The sequence below is a fragment of the Curcuma longa genome, chromosome 11 (assembly GCF_044706935.1).
Source record: "Curcuma longa cultivar G26 ecotype Majalengka, Jawa Barat chromosome 11, ITB_CL_G26_1.1, whole genome shotgun sequence".
NCBI classification, from domain to species: domain Eukaryota; kingdom Viridiplantae; phylum Streptophyta; class Magnoliopsida; order Zingiberales; family Zingiberaceae; genus Curcuma; species Curcuma longa.
The window spans coordinates 4,310,976-4,334,406 of NC_133871.1; the positions used below are offsets into that span (position 1 = coordinate 4,310,976).

At 38.7% G+C, this 23,431-nt stretch overlaps 4 protein-coding genes and 1 long non-coding RNA gene across 5 annotated transcripts; 2 read left to right on the top strand and 3 right to left on the bottom strand.

Annotated features, from left to right (window-relative positions):
* The first annotated feature begins 502 nt into the window (after positions 1–502).
* On the top strand, positions 503–1,215 carry LOC141836924 (uncharacterized). The gene is made up of 2 exons (XR_012602516.1): positions 503–638; positions 816–1,215. It is a non-coding gene; the product is annotated as an uncharacterized LOC141836924 (long non-coding RNA).
* Positions 1,216–2,328: 1,113 nt separating this feature from the next.
* On the bottom strand, positions 2,329–9,118 carry LOC141839996 (mitochondrial inner membrane protein OXA1-like). Its single transcript, XM_074727867.1, has 9 exons — positions 8,578–9,118; positions 8,393–8,483; positions 5,441–5,482; positions 5,173–5,231; positions 4,198–4,273; positions 3,927–4,058; positions 3,353–3,460; positions 2,992–3,046; positions 2,329–2,859 (listed from the first exon to the last, which is right to left on the bottom strand). Exons 1-9 carry the CDS (start codon positions 9,036–9,038, stop codon positions 2,573–2,575), a joined length of 1,311 nt encoding a protein of 436 aa, XP_074583968.1. The 5' UTR covers positions 9,039–9,118; the 3' UTR covers positions 2,329–2,572.
* A 370-nt stretch (positions 9,119–9,488) lies between these two features.
* Positions 9,489–13,553, bottom strand: LOC141841851 (uncharacterized). The gene is made up of 8 exons (XM_074730047.1): positions 13,283–13,553; positions 11,885–12,952; positions 11,710–11,800; positions 11,464–11,621; positions 11,327–11,378; positions 10,904–10,983; positions 10,722–10,815; positions 9,489–10,633 (listed from the first exon to the last, which is right to left on the bottom strand). The coding sequence occupies exons 1-8, from the start codon at positions 13,358–13,360 to the stop codon at positions 10,044–10,046; spliced, it is 2,211 nt and encodes a 736-aa protein (XP_074586148.1). The 5' UTR covers positions 13,361–13,553; the 3' UTR covers positions 9,489–10,043.
* A 2,886-nt stretch (positions 13,554–16,439) lies between these two features.
* Positions 16,440–18,875, bottom strand: LOC141836984 (uncharacterized). Its single transcript, XM_074724473.1, has one exon. It carries the CDS (start codon positions 18,873–18,875, stop codon positions 16,440–16,442), a length of 2,436 nt encoding a protein of 811 aa, XP_074580574.1.
* Positions 18,876–19,437: 562 nt separating this feature from the next.
* On the top strand, positions 19,438–23,396 carry LOC141836985 (cytochrome P450 84A1-like). The gene is made up of 5 exons (XM_074724474.1): positions 19,438–19,469; positions 21,547–21,976; positions 22,074–22,346; positions 22,422–22,646; positions 22,728–23,396. The coding sequence occupies exons 1-5, from the start codon at positions 19,438–19,440 to the stop codon at positions 23,394–23,396; spliced, it is 1,629 nt and encodes a 542-aa protein (XP_074580575.1).
* The last annotated feature ends 35 nt before the right edge of the window (positions 23,397–23,431 follow it).

A 23,431-nucleotide genomic window follows, 5' to 3' on the forward strand; every position in this document is an offset into this window, starting at 1 on the left:
TTAAAAGACTAGGTTAAGACATCTGAAACCTGAGTTTGTAAATTGAGATTCTGGCTAAACATTAAGGCTGCTTCTTTACATGTTTTCTTCTTTCCTGTAAAATTCAACAAAGAAATTATTACGATAAAGAAAAGGGATGAAAATTAGCAAATGACACTCACAATTGCATGCAGTGGATCTGACATGCAGTGGGTTCACTTAAAATATCTTCGTTCACTTACATAATTTTTCTTTTTACACTCTTCTTTGGTCTTGAACAATAAAGTGCTTTTCACTTTTCTTCTAGCTCTGCCACTAAGCAATTTCTCCCAACTTTCCACTTTAGATCATTCAAGGCACCACCAAAAGTGCCAAACTGAAATTTACCCAAATTTTTATCATATGTTTTCTTCCAAGAAGTTTGAAAATTTCTTGCCTTTTGATATGTTTCTGAATTAAATTGTTTGGTTGGTTGGAATATCAGTTGCAACATACTCAGTATTTGTCAGTTTTGACCTTTATACTCCAAGCGTAAGCTACTAATGGGGTTTCGCTTGTGCTGTTAGGTGTGAAGCTTTCTCCACTTACCCAAGAACCTATGATCTGATTCATGTTGCACGAATTAATTCTCTGATAAGGGATTCGTCGGGCACGAAAAGGTAATACGAGTTTTTATTATCTCAGTATTTGTTGATTATTCTTTCACATGATTGTATTATATTTTTCCAAAATTCAACGGAAAACATTTTTCAGAGAAATATTAGGGCCATAGGAGCATATGTTAGGCTGTTTTCTTCCCCTGGTTAATAAACCCATGCCTGCTTCACTTGTCCCAGGTGCAGTCTGGTGGATCTGTTGGTGGAGATGGATCGCATTCTACGCCCAGAGGGCACTGTTGTGGTGCGGGATTCATATGAAGTGATCAATAAGGTTGAACAAATAGCTCATGCGATCCGATGGACCGCTGAGGTCCACAAAAGCGAGCCAGAATCTCGCGGCGGCGACGAAAGAATTCTTGTGGCAACCAAAACATTCTGGACGCTGCCTGCAACCTCAGCTTGACAACCTGAATTAGTACCAGTGCTTCACTTTTGTGTTCATTTTTGTGCACCAGGGAGGGAGGGGGAAATAATCTGAGTAGAGTTGTTATTCACATAAATTCAATTAGGAAATGCAATTAGTCCAATTAAATATTATTTTGGGGAATCTAATTCTAATACAAACTGTTATGATAAATCAGAGTCGTTCTTTCTTTTGATAAAAATTTCTAAGAGTTTGTAATATATGTAAGATGTCAAACTTGTGCCAGTCAAGTGTAATTCATGATGAGGCAAATAATCCGTTATTTTAAGTTTATAAAACTAAATTGAATATTCGATTTAGTTTCTTGTTAATTCATGTTGTTTATTTATTTATCTAGGTATATGGGTTTTGGGTCCCTGGTTCGATGACCTCTTATAGGAGGGGAGGCAATTCGTGTGGCTTAATTTTTATAAAAGGCAGAATCCATCACTCTAACGATCTCACACACGGTCGATCTTACGAATATCTATGGAAAGTAATATTCTGTTAAAACCGAACCGAACCGAACCGAACCGAACCGAACCGAATAAATCGAAAACCGAATAAACCGATTTTTTTCAAACCAACCGAACCGACCGAATAAAAACCGAATAAACCGAATCGATATTTTATCGGTTAATTTTCACCGAATTTTTTAAATATTATAAAAATTTTATTAATTAATTAGGGATTTATAAATTTAGTTATATAAAATTTATAAATTATTTTTTAAAATTTGAATAATTCGGTTTATTCGGTTTAACCGAATAAGAAACTTTAAAACCGAAACTGAACCGAATTAACCGATTTTTATAGAAAAAATAACCAAATTTCCGAAATAACCGAACCGAATTTTTTAATTCGGAGTCGGTTTATTCGGTTTAACCGAATTGTTGCTCACCCCTAATTGAAAAGTTGTAATTTTAATCACGACGAAAGAGAATATTGTCTCGACTTCGTTGAGATTCAAATCAATGTCCATTTTTACAACTCTGTTCCGTCTGCTTCGTCGTAATCAACTTAGTTATATTTCGAGATCAAGTGTGGAGCCGCTAATTGAAGCATAGGCATGTTGATGGATTGGTTTTTGTGATTATAAGAAATGTATCTGTGATTGAGAAATATTGGTGTCACGACGCACAATTGATTCCATTGTCAATTGAGAAGATCACAATAGCATCTAGCATTGGATTATACGTAGACAAAAATTTCAAATGTATATAAGGGCTCTACTGAGGAATTCAGTTCCAAGCAATTCTTAAAGAGAAAGGATGAACCATTGCTATGTGATGAAAGATGCTGATTCAACCATCTGATCATCTCTCTCGATCAATGCCATCCCTAGATACAGGTGATTATCGACTATGCGATAATAACATTATTCTCCGTTTAAAAAATCAATCTGCTCATGAAACTGAGCAAGATTACATCATGTGTGAAAATATGATAAACCTAGCAAGTAATAAAAATCCAAGAAATGGTTTGCATGGTGCGCACTGTGCCTGGGAACAGAATAAGCCAACAACATTTCTCACCTTCTCTTAGTTTTGTTTCTAGCTTTGACGGTCTTCTCCAAGTTTCTAATCCGATGACTAATAGCGGAAGAAGAATATATCTTACTTTCAGAGGTCCTACTTTGCTCGGGCACCTTAACTCTCGGTGGAAAAACTGGAGACGCTGCCTCAGCTGTTGTAGATGGGGCTACAGGTGCTGTCTGCTTGGAGGTACCAAAGAAAGAGAAGTTCCCACCCGTGGGTTGTGGTTGAGGAACTACTTCTGGGAGATCCAAGAACTTCCTCACAGGAGGGCGTTTCAACACTGTCGAACCAAACATTGAATTCATAAGTTCCTCGTGTGTGAATTGCGAGCGAAACGAGAAACATATTGCAAAGATAAGATGAGAAACGAAAGAAAGAGACAATGCTAGATTTTGGAAAGAATTGGACTCACCAAAACCATACCCAAGGGAGAAAAGGTTCGATGTAACCCAGTAACAGAAGATAGCCTTGAAGATTGACAAAGGATGTGGTTAAACTAGATAATGATATATTTTGACGTTCAAGCATTGAAATAAAGATAATAAAGATAATGGGAATGCAGTCGTGTATTGTAATACAGTTGTATATTAAATATAGACATTAGTGTAGCTCCAAAGTTATAATTTTTCTATAACTGGTAGTTGTGTATTATAATTGCATAAGAATAACTAAGAGCTAGTCTCTAAACTGTGCAAAGGGTACTTTCACATCAATATTTGATGTTTTCTGATACTGCCCTCTCAAAATTAGGATCAAAGGAATTAATTAAATACCTTGGGAAAGCTGGCTGTAAATGGAACTGTCAATAGTGCAAGAACTCTGGAGAAGTTCTTCATGGTTTTCGCCATAGAATTTCCTTCCATTCCTTCTTGCATGTTAAGCTACAATGACAGAAAAAGTAGTCATACTATAATTATGAGACAAGCAGTACTCCACTCAAAGAAAAAATAATTTTAGTCCCAAGGGTATTGTGAGACAATATCAGGAATTGTTAGGGGCGATCATGGAAGTTTGACAAATCAGATACAATTTATGGTGATTATTTAGCCATAAGTGAACTGTGTACATTAGATTATATTTCATATCATAACATGCTTCATCTTCACCAAGAATTTTTTTTTAAATGAATGGATCATAAGCAAATGAGTCTATGATTGACACCTGAAAAGCCCAAAAAAGAAAGAAAAAAAAAGAAAAAAGAAAGACACAGAAACACAACCCAAGTGATCTTCTCAGGCTTGCAAGAAGGTATTTAATTAGTCTTGACATAACCGCTGGAACATGGACATACATAAATGTATTCCACATTCAATTAAAACCAAAATCTACTAGTTTAAGAAGCCTTACCTCTACAGTTGCCAAGAATGCCAGCCCTGTCAATATTGGAAGGATGTATTGAGGATCAGGCGTTGTCAAGTCAGTGAACCATAGAGTCCCACCTCCCTTGAAAGATGGAACTTTCTCAACCATGTTCGAGATCTACAACACATATCATAATATCAGTTATCTGCAAACAGAATATCAATACATACCATTCATGGAACAGGAAATGAAAATGTAATCAGAAATTAATTATCAGATAATATGGTCGAAATTGAAATAAAATCCATGAGCTTACTGCAAAATAGAAACTCATGAACACTGGGCCTTGGATAAAGAGTCCCTTCAGCGGAGTAAATGGTGAGACCCCATTCCTAGAGTTATCGATCAAAAGTAGAAACCAGTAAGAAGGCTAATAGCAAGATGGAAAGCATGTTGATCATTCAATCAACTAGAACTGGCTAGATAATCCACAAAAATAATTAAATTGTAGGCATTACCTATGAACTTGAGGTCTTAGGAAACCACCCAGATTATGGTTTTATATTCTTAAAACTCCTTGTCATCATTGAATGGGCTGACTAGACTGGGTTAGCCCATCTCCCACGTCTAACACATAACTGACTTATTGGCGGGAGTATATATCTTTTTATAATTAAAGCACTGCCCTGAAACTCAAGTTTTCATAAAGTAAACGTCTTTTTTCCCACTCTTTAACACTTATCATGAGACTTTCTACAACTTAATCCAAACCATCACATACATAACATAGCCTCTACTAATCTGACACCTTGTCATGCACAAATGGGTGAATCACCTTAACATGAGCTGATTTAATTTTACTGGCATATTTGTTAATTGATACAATCCAAACACGGACCATAAGCTCTCCAGAAGAGTCAATATGTAGTCTTATATTTTTAGCATTTACAATGAGACATTCTTCCAGTTAATTCAAGCCAACTAAAGAAATAACTCTACTGCTCCATAATGGAATGAGCTAAATAATAGATCAAGAGTTCCATAAACAGAGTTTAACAGATCCTACTTCACTACATTGCCCATCATAAAACTTCAAGTTTGATAAATTGGCTCCAAACTAACATCTCATAACACTTGAAAGCACAAACATAAGTTCTCATGTGTGCATGTGTGTAAACAGTTTATGACTGCAAGGTTAGCTTCTAAGTAGAATACCTTGCTTAAAAGAAACTAACAAAATGAATGAGTAATTAGAAAAAAAAAAAACAAGGCCTGCTTGAACAGAACATACTTTTTGAACAATTCCTTCATTCGTTTTTGACCTTCCTGTAATGATTTGGGATTCATTGTCTGCAGCAGAGTATCAAATATACATGTGTATCAATAAAACACTAGACATGAAAAAGGAAAAAAAAAAAGAGAGAAAGCAGAGTAGCAGACAACTTCATTTCGGTGTAAGCATTTGTCATCACATTGTTGGTGATGTTGCATAAAGGATGAGTAATGTAGAGTAAAATTATTCTTGCACTAGACCAATTATCAAGAGTAAAAAATCATACATCCATTTCTTCCCTAATCTGCTCCATCTCTGGTTTTATCAGCTGCACAGGGTAAAAAACAGCTTCAATAATTGCTTTATAGTTCTAAATACTGCAGTGAGGAAGAGTCAAACAAAGAGAATGACCATCCCATATGAGAAACATAACCTTCTATCAAAGCAAATAAGACTGGTGGTTAGACAAACATAAAAAAATAATAATAGTGCATACTGTACACAATAAAAGACCATATTCTGTAACACTAGGCATAAGGAAAGAGGTTCAAGAATGTCTGCATTCTCATGCTGCAAAAGGTTGGAACCGCCAACCTAGCGGCCCCCCCACCCCGGCCCCACAAGTATGAGGGGGAGTAAATCACGGTGAATGCGGGCCCGGTTACAACATGGTGGTTGAAGGCATTTGAACATGGACAGATATTGATGTTATCGCATTTGCTGCCATGGACCTTCGAACCGTTGTGTCGTAACCGGCTGACCCCGCCCGTGGGGGCATGTCTGCATTCTCAAATATAGGCAAGGTTGTCAGAAAGGTTTTCTTCAAAAGTTAATTTGAAGTATGCATCATATTGTTTTTGCAATGTAAGACCAATATAAAGAGTAATGTATTACATGTTATAGAGAACAATATAAACACTACAACAGAGCTCAAAGGCCATCTTCACCATCAAGTTGTGTTTGTCCTAACTAATTGTGGTTGGCTAGATGAATCTTATCACTAATAAACCATCAATTGTTTATCTCAATCGAGCTCTTTGCAAAACTATATCATTACTAATACTCAAGTCAATTAAGTCCTTTTGTATTATTTTGTATTATGTCGACTATTGTTTTTCTTTGGCATATCTCTCTCTTACATCTTCCACTCTAATTCAATCTATAGAATCAATTGGTGGACTTCAAACATGTAGAAATCATCTTAACCTATTTTCTTTCTTATTATCATCTAATCAAGCTATACCTCATTTCTCGTGTATTAGTATTTACTATGTTATTTTTCTAATAACTTTGTACACCCCCACTTGGGCTGCATATTAAGCTGCTATATGGATCTTCAAGAGGATTGCATTGCAGCTGCATATGACTTATGTTAATATGCAGGAAAAATGCCCAATTATTTTTAACTAATTAAGACTAAATGACTTGAATTTCTAGCCTACCATATTTAACAATGTTGATTAATTTTAATTCTTTCACATTGTATGAGTGACATATATATATATGAAAGTATGATTTGGATACGTCAATAAATAGACTATATTGCATGTATATGCAACATTTTCATATATAAATATGTTTTAATATTTTAATACTAATTGTATATATCCTAGTGTTCCATGCTTGTGCAATATAAGTTGACCACATACTGCTTGCTATTGTTTTGAATCCTTGATTTTGACTTTTTCTTATGTGTTTCTTTCTAATAATCTATTGCCCTGATTCATAAATCATGGCAGTCATACAACAATCTTATAAACTTTTCATTTTAGCTTAAGAGGAACACAAGGCAAATGACAATCACACACAAGACTGCAGAAAGTTCTCCTCAATTTAACCATTCATTCGTAATTATCCTATAAATTAATTGCAAGCAAAAAATCCATGTAAAAATTTAGTATCTCAGCGAATGAATCACGAAAGTGTTGAAGCACCTAATCAATGCAAAGGTGCTATACTATCTCTTTTGTTCTTGTTAATTTTACTGGGAAGAAAAAAAATAGGAAACAAAAAAGAAGGATGCAAAAATTAACAAATAAAATATGGCAGAAAAATCAAGTTATTTGCAGCTGGCAATCTTAAAGGTACGTGATTGTAAAATATATCCACAAAGTGTTGGATCTAATCAGGTGGCTTAAGACCTTTTAAACCAAAGCTACAGGCTCATGAAGGGCTCAGGCCAAGTTACTAAGTTCTGTTATTCTAGAATCTATATATGATATGAACTTATAAACAAACCATGGTTCAATATAAAATGGATTGTACTTGTGCTTTTGTCACTTGGTGAACGGCAATTTTTGCAGGTAAAAATAAGATATATATAAGTCTGAGTCTTATTCTGGAAATGTTAACAGAGTTGATTTTATTTATTAATATAGTTGCATAAAGTTTTGTTGCACCCAAATAGTTGGGATCAACATGGTTGGTGATGCTGATGATAATAAAGTTGACTTAGTTATTATTCAATCGAAGATCATCTTGCAGTTTTATAAAAATAACCAGATAGTTCCAAGAAACTTAAGAGAGATGCCTTCACATTACACAGTATGCTTGATTTCTTTCATTCAAGACAGACTAACCTAGGAAGTACTCAATGGTGCAATATTTGCTAGAATGATGCTAAAGGAATGCAAACAGATTAAGTTTTACCTTGGTAATGCAGTGAAATCAAACTCGTTGTCAGCAAAAAAATAAGGATGGCTTTAAAATCCATAATCACGCAGGGTTAACTATGGTTTTATTTGTTTGGACGTGTAGGATAAGCATGCTTTAAGAATTGTCAAATTATATTCAATGCGGATAACGAATACTGACACAGTATGTACTTGTAAGGTCAAAGTCACTAATGATACTTATACCTTACAACTATGCATCTTTTTTCAGTGGAATCTATAAATATGCATCTAAATCTTAGAATATTAAACAGTAAAGTAAAATTTGCCAAATTGATTATTCTGATTGCCATGTCTTAGATGAAAATGCTTGTTCCATATCCAATATATTGTGACAATTACAATAAGAAGTGAGCTATCACTTTTTGTTACTTTTCAATGTGTTCTGATAAGTTATTGGAAAAAGACAACTAGAACACCTGTTCAATTGTGAGTGTCGAGATCAAAATTAAATATCAACAAACAATAAAATCTCAAAGACAAGTATAATTTGGATATATGGCCGTGTCCCCAATCTGGAGAAACTATCAACACAGAAATGGCAAATATATCAAATTGTAACTCACACTAAGCTTCACTGTGGCTTTCATCTGATTCAACAGAAGTGGAACAGTAAGCATCCTGATCAATACAGTCGTCAGAGCAATGGAAGCCCACCTGAAACAAAGGATATCGTGAAAATTTGTTCTTGCTTCTGCCACCAACGTCAAGTCATTTAATATCAATCAAAGAAGAGCAAAAAGATTCTGACCAGTTGAGACCCGTGAAAGAATGAATTGCATCAATCAGATGCTGCAGAGCTGCCACAGGAAGAAACGAATCAGCCGCCGCAGCTGCTACCTCCCCAGGAAAAGGAGCTGGGACGGCCGCAACAGCAGTCTCCACCACGCCGCTGTCGGACAAGACCTCCGTGACGTCGTTTACGAGTCCGATCTCAGTCGAGCCTTCGGTAGTAGCCGAGGAATAGCTGCGCAGGAGGCAGAGGTCGAGGCCGAGAGGGACAAAGAAGCCGGGGCTTCTCCATCCAACATAGCTGGAGATCGATGGAACGAGAGCAGAGGAGTAGTAACGGGAAGGAAACTGGGGCAACGGCGGAGGATTCGTAGGCTCGGTGGTTTCCCGATCATCGCGGAGGATGTGAGCGCAGGAGGGGCGGAGGCGGCGGGTGAGCTGGGTGAAGGAGGCGGTGAGGCTTCTCCGGCAGCAAGCCATGCCGAGAAGAGAGAGAAAAGGAAGCAAGAGATCTGGGAATTAGGGTTTATAGGGCTTTTGAGGACGGTGACAAAGTGGAAGGATCTCAACGACGGCGATTCGGCGATTAGCTCTCTCTCTCTCTCTCTCTCTCTCTCTCTCTCTCTCTTACTTCATTTTCGATGTTAATTAATTAAATTAATCTCAATATTTACTTCTAGTTAATATTTAAATGTTTTAAATTATTTCAATTATATCTTGATTCCACAAAAGATCGTCATTTTAAATTTGTAATATCTCATAAATTATCTCTTAAGATGTCCATTAAAAAAGTGATTATTCAACAACAAATTTTAGAATTTTTGTTTTCTGAAAACAAAAGTTCTAAGTAATCGCGATAAAATTGTCAGTATAAAATTGCAAAAAGAAAGAAATCAAATGTTAATTAGAAGTGATACACCATTTCTTCATATCTCTCCTTGTACATTTCATAAAACTGGCTAAATTCATGCATCCTTTAAATAAAATTAATCAATGCTTTTAGCCTTTAAATGAATAAAAGAGTATAATTATCTTAATTTTCCTATCTAACACTAACTTTTATCCAAACTGGAGCACTATACAACAATTGGATTCAATCTTAAATGAATCAAACCCTAAGAAAAAGAAAAAGAAAAACAACAGGAAATTTCAGTAAACCAACCAGAACTTAAACTTCCTCTACCAGCTTCAGTTTCTTCAATGAACAACTGTTTTGCCTTGCTGGTTCTAGATTTTTTAGTGAGCTAAGATCCAATTCAACCATACTTTCTGAGCAACCAAACTGCACCCATCTGCATTTCGGTTATCAAATTAACTAGTTGAACTGGGTGGTTTAGTCGGAATTTAAAAGCATTGGTTCAATGTGATCCTTCCAATATGTTCAAGGGCCATCAGCATGTTCCCAAGCAAAGTTTTGCCAGGATGCTTGTCAGTGAGGCCCTTCATAGATTAGAGGCATAGAGCAGCTTTTGAAGGCTAAGTTAGTTATCGTAGATGAAACGGCAAACCGAAATTCTGATAGGTCCTGATCCATCCATCATTCCCAGCAGTTACTATCACTTGGCCCCAAGAGTGAGAGGTACTCAGGCATGATGTTTTCAAGAACTTGTAAAGGGATCTGGAAAATCTAGGTGCAGCCGAGAACAAGTGGATTTTCTCCTCAGGCCAGGTCGCTGAGCTCTTTGTCGGTAACCCTGAGAAGAATTCTTGAGTCAGAGTAAAACTACCAGAAGATGAGATACACAAGGTGTTGTTACTGCCACAGGTGTGTTCGACATCATGTTCCGATGTATGTGGGACTTGGAGTGGGTTGCTGTGTTCTTGTTGAAGATGGAACACCTCTGAGGTCATAGAAATCTGATTACCGGAAGCTAGACCATGCCAAGGTATAGCAATGGAAGCATTGTCGGACAAGAAACGCTCATGAGACCATATGCTCTTGCAACTTTTGGATATCGGCAAATCATGGTTTACATTGTTCCAGACATGAACGTAGCAATTTCCACTGGTTGAGACAATATGTTGCCCATCTGCCGTGAAGTATGCAGATATCTGACTGCTAGCATTTCGGAATCCTAAACATGAAAATTAAGCAAGAAGGTTGAGAACAAAGGGACAACAACCATTGATCATGAAAGCAATAGAGATAAGAAAAACACAAACCTCTATATTTGGTGACCACATCGGTCCCGTTGAATATTCTGATTTGCGAGTCTGCAGATGTGACCAACAATTTTTGAGTGTCTCTTGGGCAAAACTGGAGGAGAAATCACAACGCATAAGTAAAAACACTTCATAAAGCAGATAAAAATAACTGTTTGAAAATTGACCACTCCTCAGACTACCTGAAATCCAGTAATGTGCTTATAAGGAGACTTCTTTTTGCCTTGAAATGAGACCTGAGCTTCCATCTGAAGATGATTACCTGTTACAGAAAAGATATAATAATAAATAAAAAATGCAGACCATGTCACTACTGATTAAAAGAGTTGGTACCAGAAAGAGTGCATTCACACAATTTTCAAACTATAAGAACTTGCTAATACTTAAACCAACCATCCTCATTATCCAATTTAAATGGCAGAGCACATGAAAAGACAATTTATAGACGAAGTTTCAGCAAAATAAAACAACTCTAAATTGTTCTTTACATATGCAAATGTTTTAGGTCAAAATAAAAAATTCTTAGAACAATTAGCTAGTAACACGTTGAAACTCTACTAAACTTAATTCTCTGCAATTGCATCTATTTTTATTTAAATAATTACCTGAAGCATCATAAAAGCGACAATTGCCTGCCAAGGTGCCAACAACAACTCCCTATAAGGACCAAGAAATGTTGATGTTTAGATGGCATTCTCTGAGCATTGAGCTACCATAAACAATAGTAAAGTAACTAATGTACCTTCCCATTTGGTCGATAACAAATTGCAGTAACAATGTCTCTAGCATCAACCCAATCCACAACTTGACATCCTGAGATTTCCCAAATCCGGACTTTTCCATCTATGGATCCACTAATGAAGTGATTCTCATCAAGTGGGTCAAACTGAACACATGTCACTGTATATTTATGAAGGAATTTATCAGATTGGCTAGAGAGAAAAGACTATGGAGACGTAGCACACTATACTGCAAAAAACATAAATACCATAGTTGATATGGCAAAACACTTTTAGACAGTTGTCAGATCCAACATGCCACAGGCGAACAGTTTTGTCCTTGGATGATGATAAAATGTACTGCATAGAAACAAAAACAGTATTCAGACTTGAAAGTGAAAGTTAGAAAGCACGCCATAGTTAAGCTGTTTTAAGGTAAAGGACCTTATTTGAAGACCATGATACATCTAATACATCTGCTTCATGGCCATGGAATTCATGCACGGGTTTCTCAGATAACTGGAAAGTATCAGGAGGAATTACAACACAAGCTGAATCAAGAGATTTGCTCATACGCTTGGACTTGGGCTTTTTATCATCAGTGTGGATGGAAGTTAACTCTGCCCTGTGATTCACTGTGAAGTATACACACAAAGGATCGTTGTTGTGAATGCTAATCTCATCTTTCCTGTCACATTCCATGACACACCACACACGAATAATCCCATCTGTACCCCCACTAGCTAAATACTGGCCATCAGGGCTAAACTTCATTGTCAAGATTGAGCCATTGTGAGCTTTGATATCTTGCCTCTTGTAGACTGCAGATAACTCCTTTGTTTGCTTTCTGTATGGCATGACTTTCACTCTTTCAATTCCAGCAACTTGACTCTTATGTGGATCACTGAAAGCCAAATGATCATTGTCACCTTGCCTGTCTACCGTACAAACAGCAGCACCAAGTCGTCGCAGCCAGCCAAGCCTCTTCTTTTTGACTGAACTGCCAAATTTGTTTGACACACTGGCCCCTCGACGCAAAAGCCGATCAATAAATGATGGTGAATCCGAGAAGCACACAAATTCATCAACTGTTTTCACTGGATTGGGAGAAACTTCATCATGGCTTCTCAATCTATCAATTTTCTCCATCTCGTCTGCTGTGATGGCTGCACTTTCATCAAATTTGGTAGTTTTGCCTACCATGTTCACTTCCATAGCTTCACTGAGAGACGTTCTGGCGTTGCGACCTTGCCAGACATCATTCACCTGCGTTTGCGCATCTGGAACAGGTGATTTACAGAATGAGCATGAGAATTCCCTCTGCAGCCATCCCATGAACTTATCTCTACGTTCCTTGATATTACCAGGACTCTTCAGCCAAAGCTCCAATTGGCAACCGATGGTTTTCTCTTCTAGTAAAGTATCATTCTTTGTCGGGCTGCCAGGACACGAATCGGACACTGCCGATACATCTTCCCTTGAGTCGAAGAATTCATCCTCTTCTCCCTCTTCCTGAATAACGAAACTATTAGCCTAATTCCTCGCCTTAAACCAAACAAATAAAAGAACGACTTGCAATCTAATAAGCAGGTTCCCCAGTCCCTCGACCGCGAACAGAAAACAGCCAGACAAAACAAATGGATCGCACTTCGAAGCGAGTCAGATTAAGTAAACAAAGAAACCATTAGTTCACGGAGACTTAACATCCGTTCCCAAATCAAAGAACCAAATTTTTTGACAAAAAGAGCATTTTTATCCATTTTATGCCTACAAAGATCCCTAAAACAAGATTCTGCCTAAAAAAAAGATACAGAATGGAACAGGAGAAGCAAAGAAGCATGCCTGAACAGCCACCCGACGCTCGGCAGCGCCCAAAATATCCGGCCGAAAAAAATCTTCTCCAGCACCAGCAGTCCCCATCCCCTCCGATCCCCTTCCCCCCTTCTCCCTGCCCAGATCCGAAGCAAATAAAAACCCAATCTTTCAAGAAACCTCGGGCAGCGTTCGAAATCCTCGAACCCCCAGATCCGACGTCGCGGGGAACGAATCGCTTCGCAGTTCGCTCCCGATTCACCAGCGTGCGAGCTGCTGCTCTCCTCCTTGCATCCTTCGCTCCGCCCGATCGAACGCTACCAAAGGCTGCTCCCCCGCGTTCCAACTACTAAAAAAGACGAGACCGAGTCAAACAAGGATTGCAAGGAGACTGCCACGTCAAAACTATGTCCTGACGTGGTCGAACACTATTGGCTCTACTTAATTAACCCGAAGGCAAAAAATTAATCCTAAAGTATTGCCGTATTTAGCAAATCCGGGCGTAGATTTAGCGCCTTAATTAATTTTGATTAATCAGCGGAATCGAGATTAACACTTGACTTGGAAATGCCTTGGAGGCCACGCGTATGCACCCGAAAAATTGAACCGGACCGCATTGTTTACGGGTCCAATTTTCTCGTTTAGGTGGTCGGTCTAAAATTTCGGGCCGTGTCAATGCAGTGAACCTTAATTAAAACTATTACGCCTTCACCAGCTGTTTTTATAAATATCATTATTATTACTATATTTTATTAATAATTATTATCATCATGATAATAAACGTTAAACTATTAGATGGAGAAATATTAATATTAGATTTTGCAAGTCGGCAAAGGATTCGGGGGATGCACTTAGATAGCTAGATAGATAGATATATCACTTAAATGGCATGGTGCAGCTCAAACAATGATTAATTAAGATGATAAAGAATTTTAATAGATGGAAAAAAACAATGTGATGGATTTTTAATTAATTGGTGGATGTGGATCATGGTGTTTGTGAAATTTAATAAAGGGCATTTGCACAGGTTAATAAAAATATTAATGAAATTAATTATAAATAGGGTATTTATTATTTGGTTGGTTATTGGTGTGTGTGTGTATATATATATTAAAAATTAAATTATGGAAAAGAAACTCAATTTAATCGTATTTCTAAATTAGTTTCCCTTAAATATATATACATAATAATAATAATACTCAATTAGTTGTAGGTGGGCGCATAATATTAATTCATAAATTATAATTTCAACTGTGTCCGCGTGCGAATTAGGCGGTCAATTTGTTGACTAAAAGTCCAAAATACAAGTCAAAGTCAAAGCTCAAGTTTTTGACTTGGTTTGAATGATATTTGCATTTGTAAAGAATCTCATCATGCCAATATAGACTATAGTTTGAAAATTCTGATTGGACTAAATGAATTTAAATGACTTTTTGATCATTTTTTTTCCAATTTGTTGCATTATATTTTTTTCTAATTTGAAAAAAACTACTTTATTTTTTTAATTCTCAATTATTAATTATTATTTTAGAAAAAAGTGTTATATTGTTTAATAAATTAAAGATGCCACAAATATATATATTTTTTAAAAAAAATAAAATAAAATAATTTGTACAGAATATCTACCATCCAACAAATTACTAACAGTTGATCATTTTACATAGGTTTTAAAAATACATAAATTTTGATTGCGCTATCTACTGTAAGTAAAAAAATGGAATTCATCATTTCAATAGTTTTACATGATTGATTTCATGATTATTTATGAGAAAGTAAATCGAAAAATTATAGTTAATCATTACGAAGAAGATATTATTTTAACTTCATCCAAATTAAATTCTTTTCTACTGTAATAATTTTATTCTATAATAATCAATTTAATCACGTCTCATATTACTTGGAAATTGAACGTGGAGACGTATAATAAGAAATGAAAATACAGTGGATGTTATTATTGGTTTTGGTGCAGCAGGTTTGACATTTTCATCACGTTGACCTGAAGTTAACACAATCTAGATGCGAATCTAGTAACTCATTAGATTACTAGATTTAGATGGATCTGGCCATTTGGATTGCTTCCTGTACACCAAATGCACATGCGGGGCGGTGTAAAACTGACCCACCAAATAAAAATAAGGTATAATAATTCAAATAACATGAACATAAAAATAAATAAATTAAATACTAAATTTTAGAAAATGCATTTTTCTGGAATCGATTAGATCCTCTAGTAAGATATAATAATCGTTTTTTCTCAAAATTTTTCCTATTTTCCTCTCCTCTTGTGCCCATTTCTGGAAGAAATTAAAATTGGGGAAAGAAACTCCAACTTGTTCCTTTCTTTTACTTTACATTTTAAAGTCATAAAGGGAACTGATTCTTTCTTCTCTCTTCCCTTTGTATGGTCTCCTTCTTCTCAAGTAGACACGACATAAAACTAGAGATGAAAACAGCAATTGTGTAATGGTGTGTGTTATGGGTTGGTATATCGATCGTGGGATAAGAAAGTCAAAATCCGATTTAATTGGTGATGATACATCAAGTTAAAGACCAGCCCCTATAGCCGACTAGTTTATCTCATAGACTAGTCCCTCAATTGACTTGACTCAACACTCGACCCCTCTGAAAGGTCAATTTTGATTCAACATCCAACTCTAAGCTCTAAGTTCAAGCCGGCCGATCGAATCCCGTCTCGGACCGCGTCTTGACCCCGAGTCTCGTCTCGGATCACGTCTTGACCTCGAGTCTCATCTCGGACTACATCTAGGTCTTGAGTCTTGTCTCGGACCACGTCTCGGTCCCGAGTCTCATCTCAGACCACATCTCGACTCTGAGTCTCCTCTCGGACCACCTCTCGACCCTGAGTCTCCTCTCGAACAACCTCGGCCCGAGCTTTCTTTATAGCCCAAGCTCCACTGACTCGGCAGCCTACTCAGTGTCCATTCAACTTGTCAGACTGCTACTAAAAGGACACATGCAATGGTATAATTTTTAAAAGTAGCTCATCTACCTCATTAATATTGCATAATGTGACAGGACGTGGTCTAAGACCATGCCAGGCATGGATGATGGGCAGGGGCGGAGCCAGGATTCTTCTGAAGGGTGGGCCAAAATTTTTTTAACAAATTGATAAAAATAATAAATACATTTAAATTATAATAAAAAGTAAATAATTATCTAAGAAATGCTAAAGATCAGCTCTTCGTGTCTTCAAATTCTTGAAGTCTTGAATTATATCATCATAATCATATTTCTCTGCAATTCCACCTTCTATGTATACAAGCAAACTATTGCTAAGAAACTCATCTTCCATCTTACTGCGTAATCTTGTCTTAATAATCTTCAAAGCAGAAAATGCTCGCTCAGCACTAGCTGTGGAAACTGGAAGAGTAACAAGTAGACGAAGCAATCTGTCAACCAAGTTATAAGCAGTATGTCTACTAGTTTCAATTAAACATCGACACAACTCTGTAATTGTCCCAATCTTTCTCAACTCAGCATCTTGAGAAATATCCAAAACAAAATGATTCAACTGATTCTCTAATACATACCTATCTTGTAGGCTGAAATCCTCTGGATAGTATTTTTCCACCATTTTGCATATCTCTCCAGCATTAAAGGATCTAAACTCATTTCTCGGAACTAAAGTAGCCATAATAGATAAAAGATCCATTACTTTCTCATTGAACTTGTAATTCAATTCCTGTAACTGAGTATCTATTGTAACCAAGAAAACTTCAATTCGAAAGAATCGTTCATTGGTAAAATGATCAGGTTGCCGACGTGCACGTCCACCACGTAGAATATAAGTTTGTTCCATATCTGGAACATCAATGTCATGCTTTTCACAGAACTCTTTAACTTTCATGAAAAAACAATTCCATCCATCTTCCCTCATATTTTGGAGAAGTTGCTTTGTAGATGCTACTGTACGAATAGCATTTACTATATCCTGTGTCTTCGTTTGTAATGTTTGACAAAGCATATCTGTAATTCCCAATACTTCCTTCATCAAGCACAAAATAAACACAAACTCAAAAGACACAAGATAACCAAAAGCAGTATCTCCATCAGCACGAATTGAACCAGATGATCCATCAGCAGCAATATTTTGAAGAACAGAACTTACTGCATTAAACATATTCATAAGGCTAGAAATAGACTTTAGGTGAGAACCCCACCTAGTGTCACCTGGTCGTTGAAGTGAACCAACCTGATTTGCTCCTTGACCTGTTTCAAGTTCACCAATATCTAATAAGTGAGCTAACTCAATTACTTGAGAGTCTCGGAGTTCATCATGACGTTTTGCAGATGAGTCCACGGTGTTCACAATGAACAAAAGTTTCTGAAAAAACTGACACACTGGAACCACATCATTTGAAGCAGCAACTAGAGCAAGCTGTAAACGGTGAGCATAACAATGCACATAATAAGCATAAGGACATTCTCTGAGAAAAAGAGCTTGCAATCCATTCAATTCTCCCTTCATATTACTGCTCCCATCATATCCTTGACCTCGAAGATTTTTAATATCTAAAGAATGATTGCGTAGAACAGAACATAATTCATCCTTCAACGTCATAGCTTTAGTGTTTTTGACGTGTATCACATCAAAAAACCTTTCCTGCAAAACTCCATCTCCATCAACAAATCTAAGCACTAAAGCCATTTGCTCTCTTTTTGCAACATCACAAGTTTCATCAACAATGATAGAGAACTTAGAGTCTCCAATTTCATCTCGGATATGCTTACGTACTGCAACAGCATAAATACTCAAAATTTCTTTTTGAATATCAGGCGAAGTGTATTTAGAATTACCTGGAGCATTTTCCATGACAACCTTTTCAACATTAGGATTGAATTCAGCCAAAAGTTTCACTAATTGCAAAAAATTCCCCCGATTCCTTGACTGAATTGACTCATTATGACCTCGAAAAGCACAACCTTGAAAAGTAAGCCATCTGACAGCAGCAACTGAAACTTTTAACCTTAAACGATTCTTTTCTCTTTCTTCATTGGTGTGCACATTGATGATGTTTTCCACATGCCTAGATTGGTTCAACAAATCCTGACAAGATCTCAAAGCATTGTTATGATCAGAACAAGGAGTAGAGCCAACATGAGTTAGAAATGCACATTTCTTTCCATTACGCACTCTTTTCCAATCAGAATAACCTTGTACAGTGAAGACATCAAATCCAGATCTCTTATTCAAATTGCTACTAAAAAGAAAGCAAACAAAGCAATAGGCACAATCTTTGCTCACAGAATATTCCAACCAAGATGGATATTGCTTAAACCATGAATATTGAAATCTGCGTTTATGTCCTGGTGGACCAGATGGTTTATACTCATCCAATTGTGGTTGCATAGGACCTAATTTCAAGTAAGCCCTGCGAACTTCATCCCTTTGATTTATTGGATATTCCCAAATTTGTGGTCTTAGTCCAGGATCCCTTTCTAGAAATTCAATTCCTCTAAATATCACTTCACCTCTGTTGGATACTTCTTCTTGTTTTTCTGGATTCTCAGTATTAATATTTGATAGTGAAATAATGGGAGAAACTTTATCAGACTCGTGCACTTGAGGAAAAGAAGCATCTGTTTGTTCTTCTGAATCCATCTCATCTCTTTTTCTTTTGAAAAATGAATGCAAAGTTTTATTCTTCCCCATCATCTAATTTTGAAAAAAAAAAGAAGCAAGAAATATAAAACACAAACAACTTAAAATACACAAATTAAACATCATCATCCACCTTTAATCATAAATTAAAATTTTAAAATGGACACTGCTGTCGAAAGGAGAAAATGGGGAAAATACTAAAAGAAAATTACTGCTTAAATCAGTCTCAACTGAAGGGCAGGGGTCAGATGAGATCAAAATTTAACTCAAAGCTTCAATTCAATAAGCTAAGGGTAGCTTTCTTAACACAATTATAAGATAAAGAAGCACTCATTTTTTACTGAAAGCTTAAATTCAATAAGCTGCATATAAAGAAGCAGGAAACTGAAAGCTATTAGCAGATAAAGAAGCAGGATTCAAGCATTCAATTTCACTACGATAGGATAAAGATTAAAGAATCAGGCTAAAATACAACCAAGTTTCTTAGTCTAAAACTAAGAGAAAGAGAAATGACTCTGTTTTGTTCGAACTTAAGATGTTTTTAATCTGCCGGAAGGAGAAAATGGAGAAAATAAAATTACTGCAATACTGCTGCCGGAAGGAGAAAATGGGGAAAATAAAAGGAGAGATCGACGAAAAACCTAGCAGGCGGAATCGGGCGAAGGCAGGCGGCGTTTGCTACTGCTGAGCGCTCGCGGTTGGAGGCAGGTGGCGCTGAGAGCTCGCGATTGCGGGAGGATCGGTCACTGGAGGCGGCGCTGAGCGGTCGCGATTGCGGTTGTGGGAGCGGAGGTGGAGGCGGCGCTGAGCGCTCGCGATTGCGGGAGGACCAGAGGAGAAGACGATCGCGGGTCACGGCCGTGGGAGGAGGAGGAGGCGCCGAGGCGGTGTCGCGATTGTGGGAGAGGCGGTGTCGCGATTGTGGGAGAGGAGGAGGCGGTGTCGCGATTGTGGGAGAGGAGGCGGTGGATCGAGTTTTTTTTTTTTTTTTTATCGAGTAAGACTGGGCCATGGCCCAGGTTGGCCCACCAGTAGCTCCGCCTCTGATCAATCACGAGAAGCCGGGAAAAAGCAAGCTCGAGGGCCAAAAGGCCAGAGTCGGGTTCGGGTGAACCTAACTCCGGTTGGCCAGAAATCACCCAACCGAAGATTCTACAAAAAGCCAACAAAAGTCAATCCGTTGACTTTGCCCGTTGACTTTGATCAGAGAAGAAGACTTAGACTTGGACTTTTTGTACATGGCTGTTGAAAAAAATAATAAGATTTATCTTTTATCATATAAAAGATACATACTTAATGTTTATTAAGGATAATTCTCTTTATCTTTTATTAAAGATAAAATTTATCTTTATTTAATCAATGCTCGAGATTTAAGATTATCTCCGATCAGCTGTTGGGATTGCATCAACGGATCAACGACCAAGAGAAACTTCATTTACGATAAAAAATCCAGATCTATTCTCTTGGGCTATAAATAAGATTTAGAGATTTAGAACTTAGATTATCAATTACTTTTGTCATTCTCTCTAAGTCTCTGTGCTACAACTGTAAAGGCTTCTCCCCCTAAAGGAGTTTTGTTTGAGCGTCAATTGCCTTGGAAGCAACGACCGAGTTACAACCAAGTTTTTTTTTTAAGAAAAAGAGTGTCTATTCTGCGACCTTGCTTAAACCGTTTATTCACCCTCCTCTAGTCGATCCAACCCGATCCAACACTTTCTTCTCCATCTCCGAGTTATTGTCTGACTTGAGCGTCGAAGCGACTGAGCCAGAGCATCCTCGGCCTCCATTCTTATCCTCTTCCTTCTTCTTGCAGCCTTACAAGAGTTTCACCGTCTATAAATCTTACATCACTTTATCACCATCAGCCGATGACTCATCTAGGGTTGATCTAGAACGGGAACAATGTGTTTAGTACCGTGGTATCCAGAGCAATCAAATAGTAGCATGAATTGTTCTTGGTTTTATTCTAGCTAATGTTTTATCATTCCAATCAACATGATAATAAACAAAATAACATGATTACATATCCTGTCCATTTGCCAGAATCAACTATTCAGTACGTAAGAAAGAAATTTTTTTTAAAAAAAAACTCATTTCACCTTTGCTGCCGTTCCATGATATTTGTTCTAGAAGAATTACACTGTAACAAACATAACATTATAAAACAAAATCGTCATTAAACGAGGAAGAGCTGTAAAGAAGATTGTATTAAATGTGGCAATCATTAAGATTGTAAAATCATAAACAAGACTAAAAATACATGCTATAAATGTAACGTCAATTTTGCAAGCATAAATGTGCAATATTTTTCTCATAAATAAAATCTCTATTATATTTGTGTCATTTCCATATTTACCATCAGGTTCCATATATATGCAACTATTTCCATAAAGATGAATCCTTGAAAGGAGATCAATTAACAAAAGTATATAGAGAAATCTTTTAAACAATTAAATCGAAAAGTATAATAATATTTTCTCTAATTCATGAATGGAAGTAAATTATTTTTAACCAAAAATAATAATAAACGTTCTTGTTTTTTCCTTATTAAGAACCACAAATTTCATAGATCTTCTCCTTTAAATTTTCATACTACTGTTAATCTTCCTACTGGTATTACTTGCGAAGAGATTTCACCGGCCATGGCGTTGTTGTTCATGGATTTGCTGGCCAATTTTCTTCTGCCGGCCTTGGCGGTGCTGTTATTCGTCGCGGCGGCGAGACTGCGCCGGCGGAACAAACTGCCCTTTCCGCCGGGGCCTCCGCCGCTGCCGGTGATCGGCAACATGCTGATCATGGACCAGCTGACGCACCGCGGCCTGGCGAAGCTGAGCGAGCGCTACGCGGCCGGCGTGGGGCTTATCCACCTGCGCCTGGGGGCCCGGCGGGTGTTCGTGGTGTCGACGCCGGCGATGGCGCGGCAAGTGCTGCAGGCGCAGGACGCTGTGTTCGCCAACCGGCCGGCGACGATCGCCATCGCGTACCTGAGCTACGACCGCGCCGACATGGCCTTCGCAAACTACGGACCGTTCTGGCGCCAGATGAGAAAGCTCTGCGTCGTCAAGCTCTTCAGCAAGAAGCGCGCCGAGTCATGGACTCCGGTGAACTCGATTACTAATTTAGTCCAATTATCATAGAAATTTTAATTTCGACCCTTGTAGTTATATTTTCTTTATTAAATGCATTGGGTTTTTCTAGGTGAGGGAGGAGGTGGCTGCGGCCGTTCAGGCCGTGGCAGAGAAAGCCGCGGCCGGCGCCGCCGTCAACATCGGCGAGCTCAGTTTCAAACTCACGATGAGAATCACGTACCGGGCGGCGTTCGGGACGCAGCAGAGCAGCGATGCTAGGCACCAGGACGAGTTCATCGCCATCATAGCGGAGTTCTCCAAGCTCTTCGGCGAGTTCAACGTCGCCGACTTCTTCCCCTGGTTCAGCTGGTTCGATCCGCAGGGCTTCAACAAGCGTCTCAAGGTCATCAAACAATCAGTTGTGAAGTTCAATCTCATCATCAAAAATTTTAATCTGGAATGTTATGATCATGTATAGGTCGCCAGGGAAGCGCTGGATAAGTTCATCGACACGATCATCGACGAGCACATGGCCAACCCGAAGGCGCCGGATGCGGCTGACGGAGACATGGTCGACGAGATGCTGGTGTTCCTGGACGAGGCCGCCGGCGCCGGCGATGGGAACAGAGGAGCAGCGCAGAAGGATGAACTGATGCTGGGGAACTTCAAGTTGACGAGGGCTCACATTAAGGCCCTAATCATGGTTTGTCCTCTGGAAACTTAATTATCGATCACTATTAAATATTAATGACTTGATTAATTCAATTACGGCGTGACATGGCAGGACGTGATGTTTGGGGGAACGGAGACGGTGGCGTCGGCGATCGAGTGGGCGATGGCGGAGCTGATTAACAGCCCCGACGACATGCGACGCCTGCAGGAAGAGCTCGCCGGCGTGGTCGGCCTAGACCGGCCGGTCCGCGAGAGCGACCTCGAGAAGCTGCCCTTCCTCAAGTGCGTCACCAAGGAGACTCTCCGCCTCCACCCTCCGATCCCGCTTCTTCAGCACCAGACGGTGGCGGACGCGGAGGTGTCTGGGTATTTCCTCTCCGCGGATTCACGGGTTCTGGTCAACGTCTGGGCCATCGGGCGCAGCGAGGCGCTGTGGAAGGGCGCGTCTGAGTTCCGCCCGGCGCGGTTCGCGCCGGGCGGCGAGGCGGCGGGAATGGACTTCAAGGGAGGCTTCTTCGAGTTCCTGCCGTTCGGGTCGGGCCGGCGGTCGTGTCCCGGGATGCAACTGGGGCTGCTGGGGGTTGAGCTGGCGGTGGCGCAGCTGGTGCACTGCTTCGACTGGACGCTGCCCGCTGGGATGAAACCCGGCGAGATCGACATGGGAGACGTCTTCGGGCTGACGACGCCCAAGGCGGTGAAGCTCGTGGCTTCCCCCCGCCTGCGGCTCACCCACGCGCTGATCGCCGGCGACCGGTCATCCGCTGGCCGTGATTATTTATAATTATTTTGATAGACATTATCGGATCTAGTTTTTAT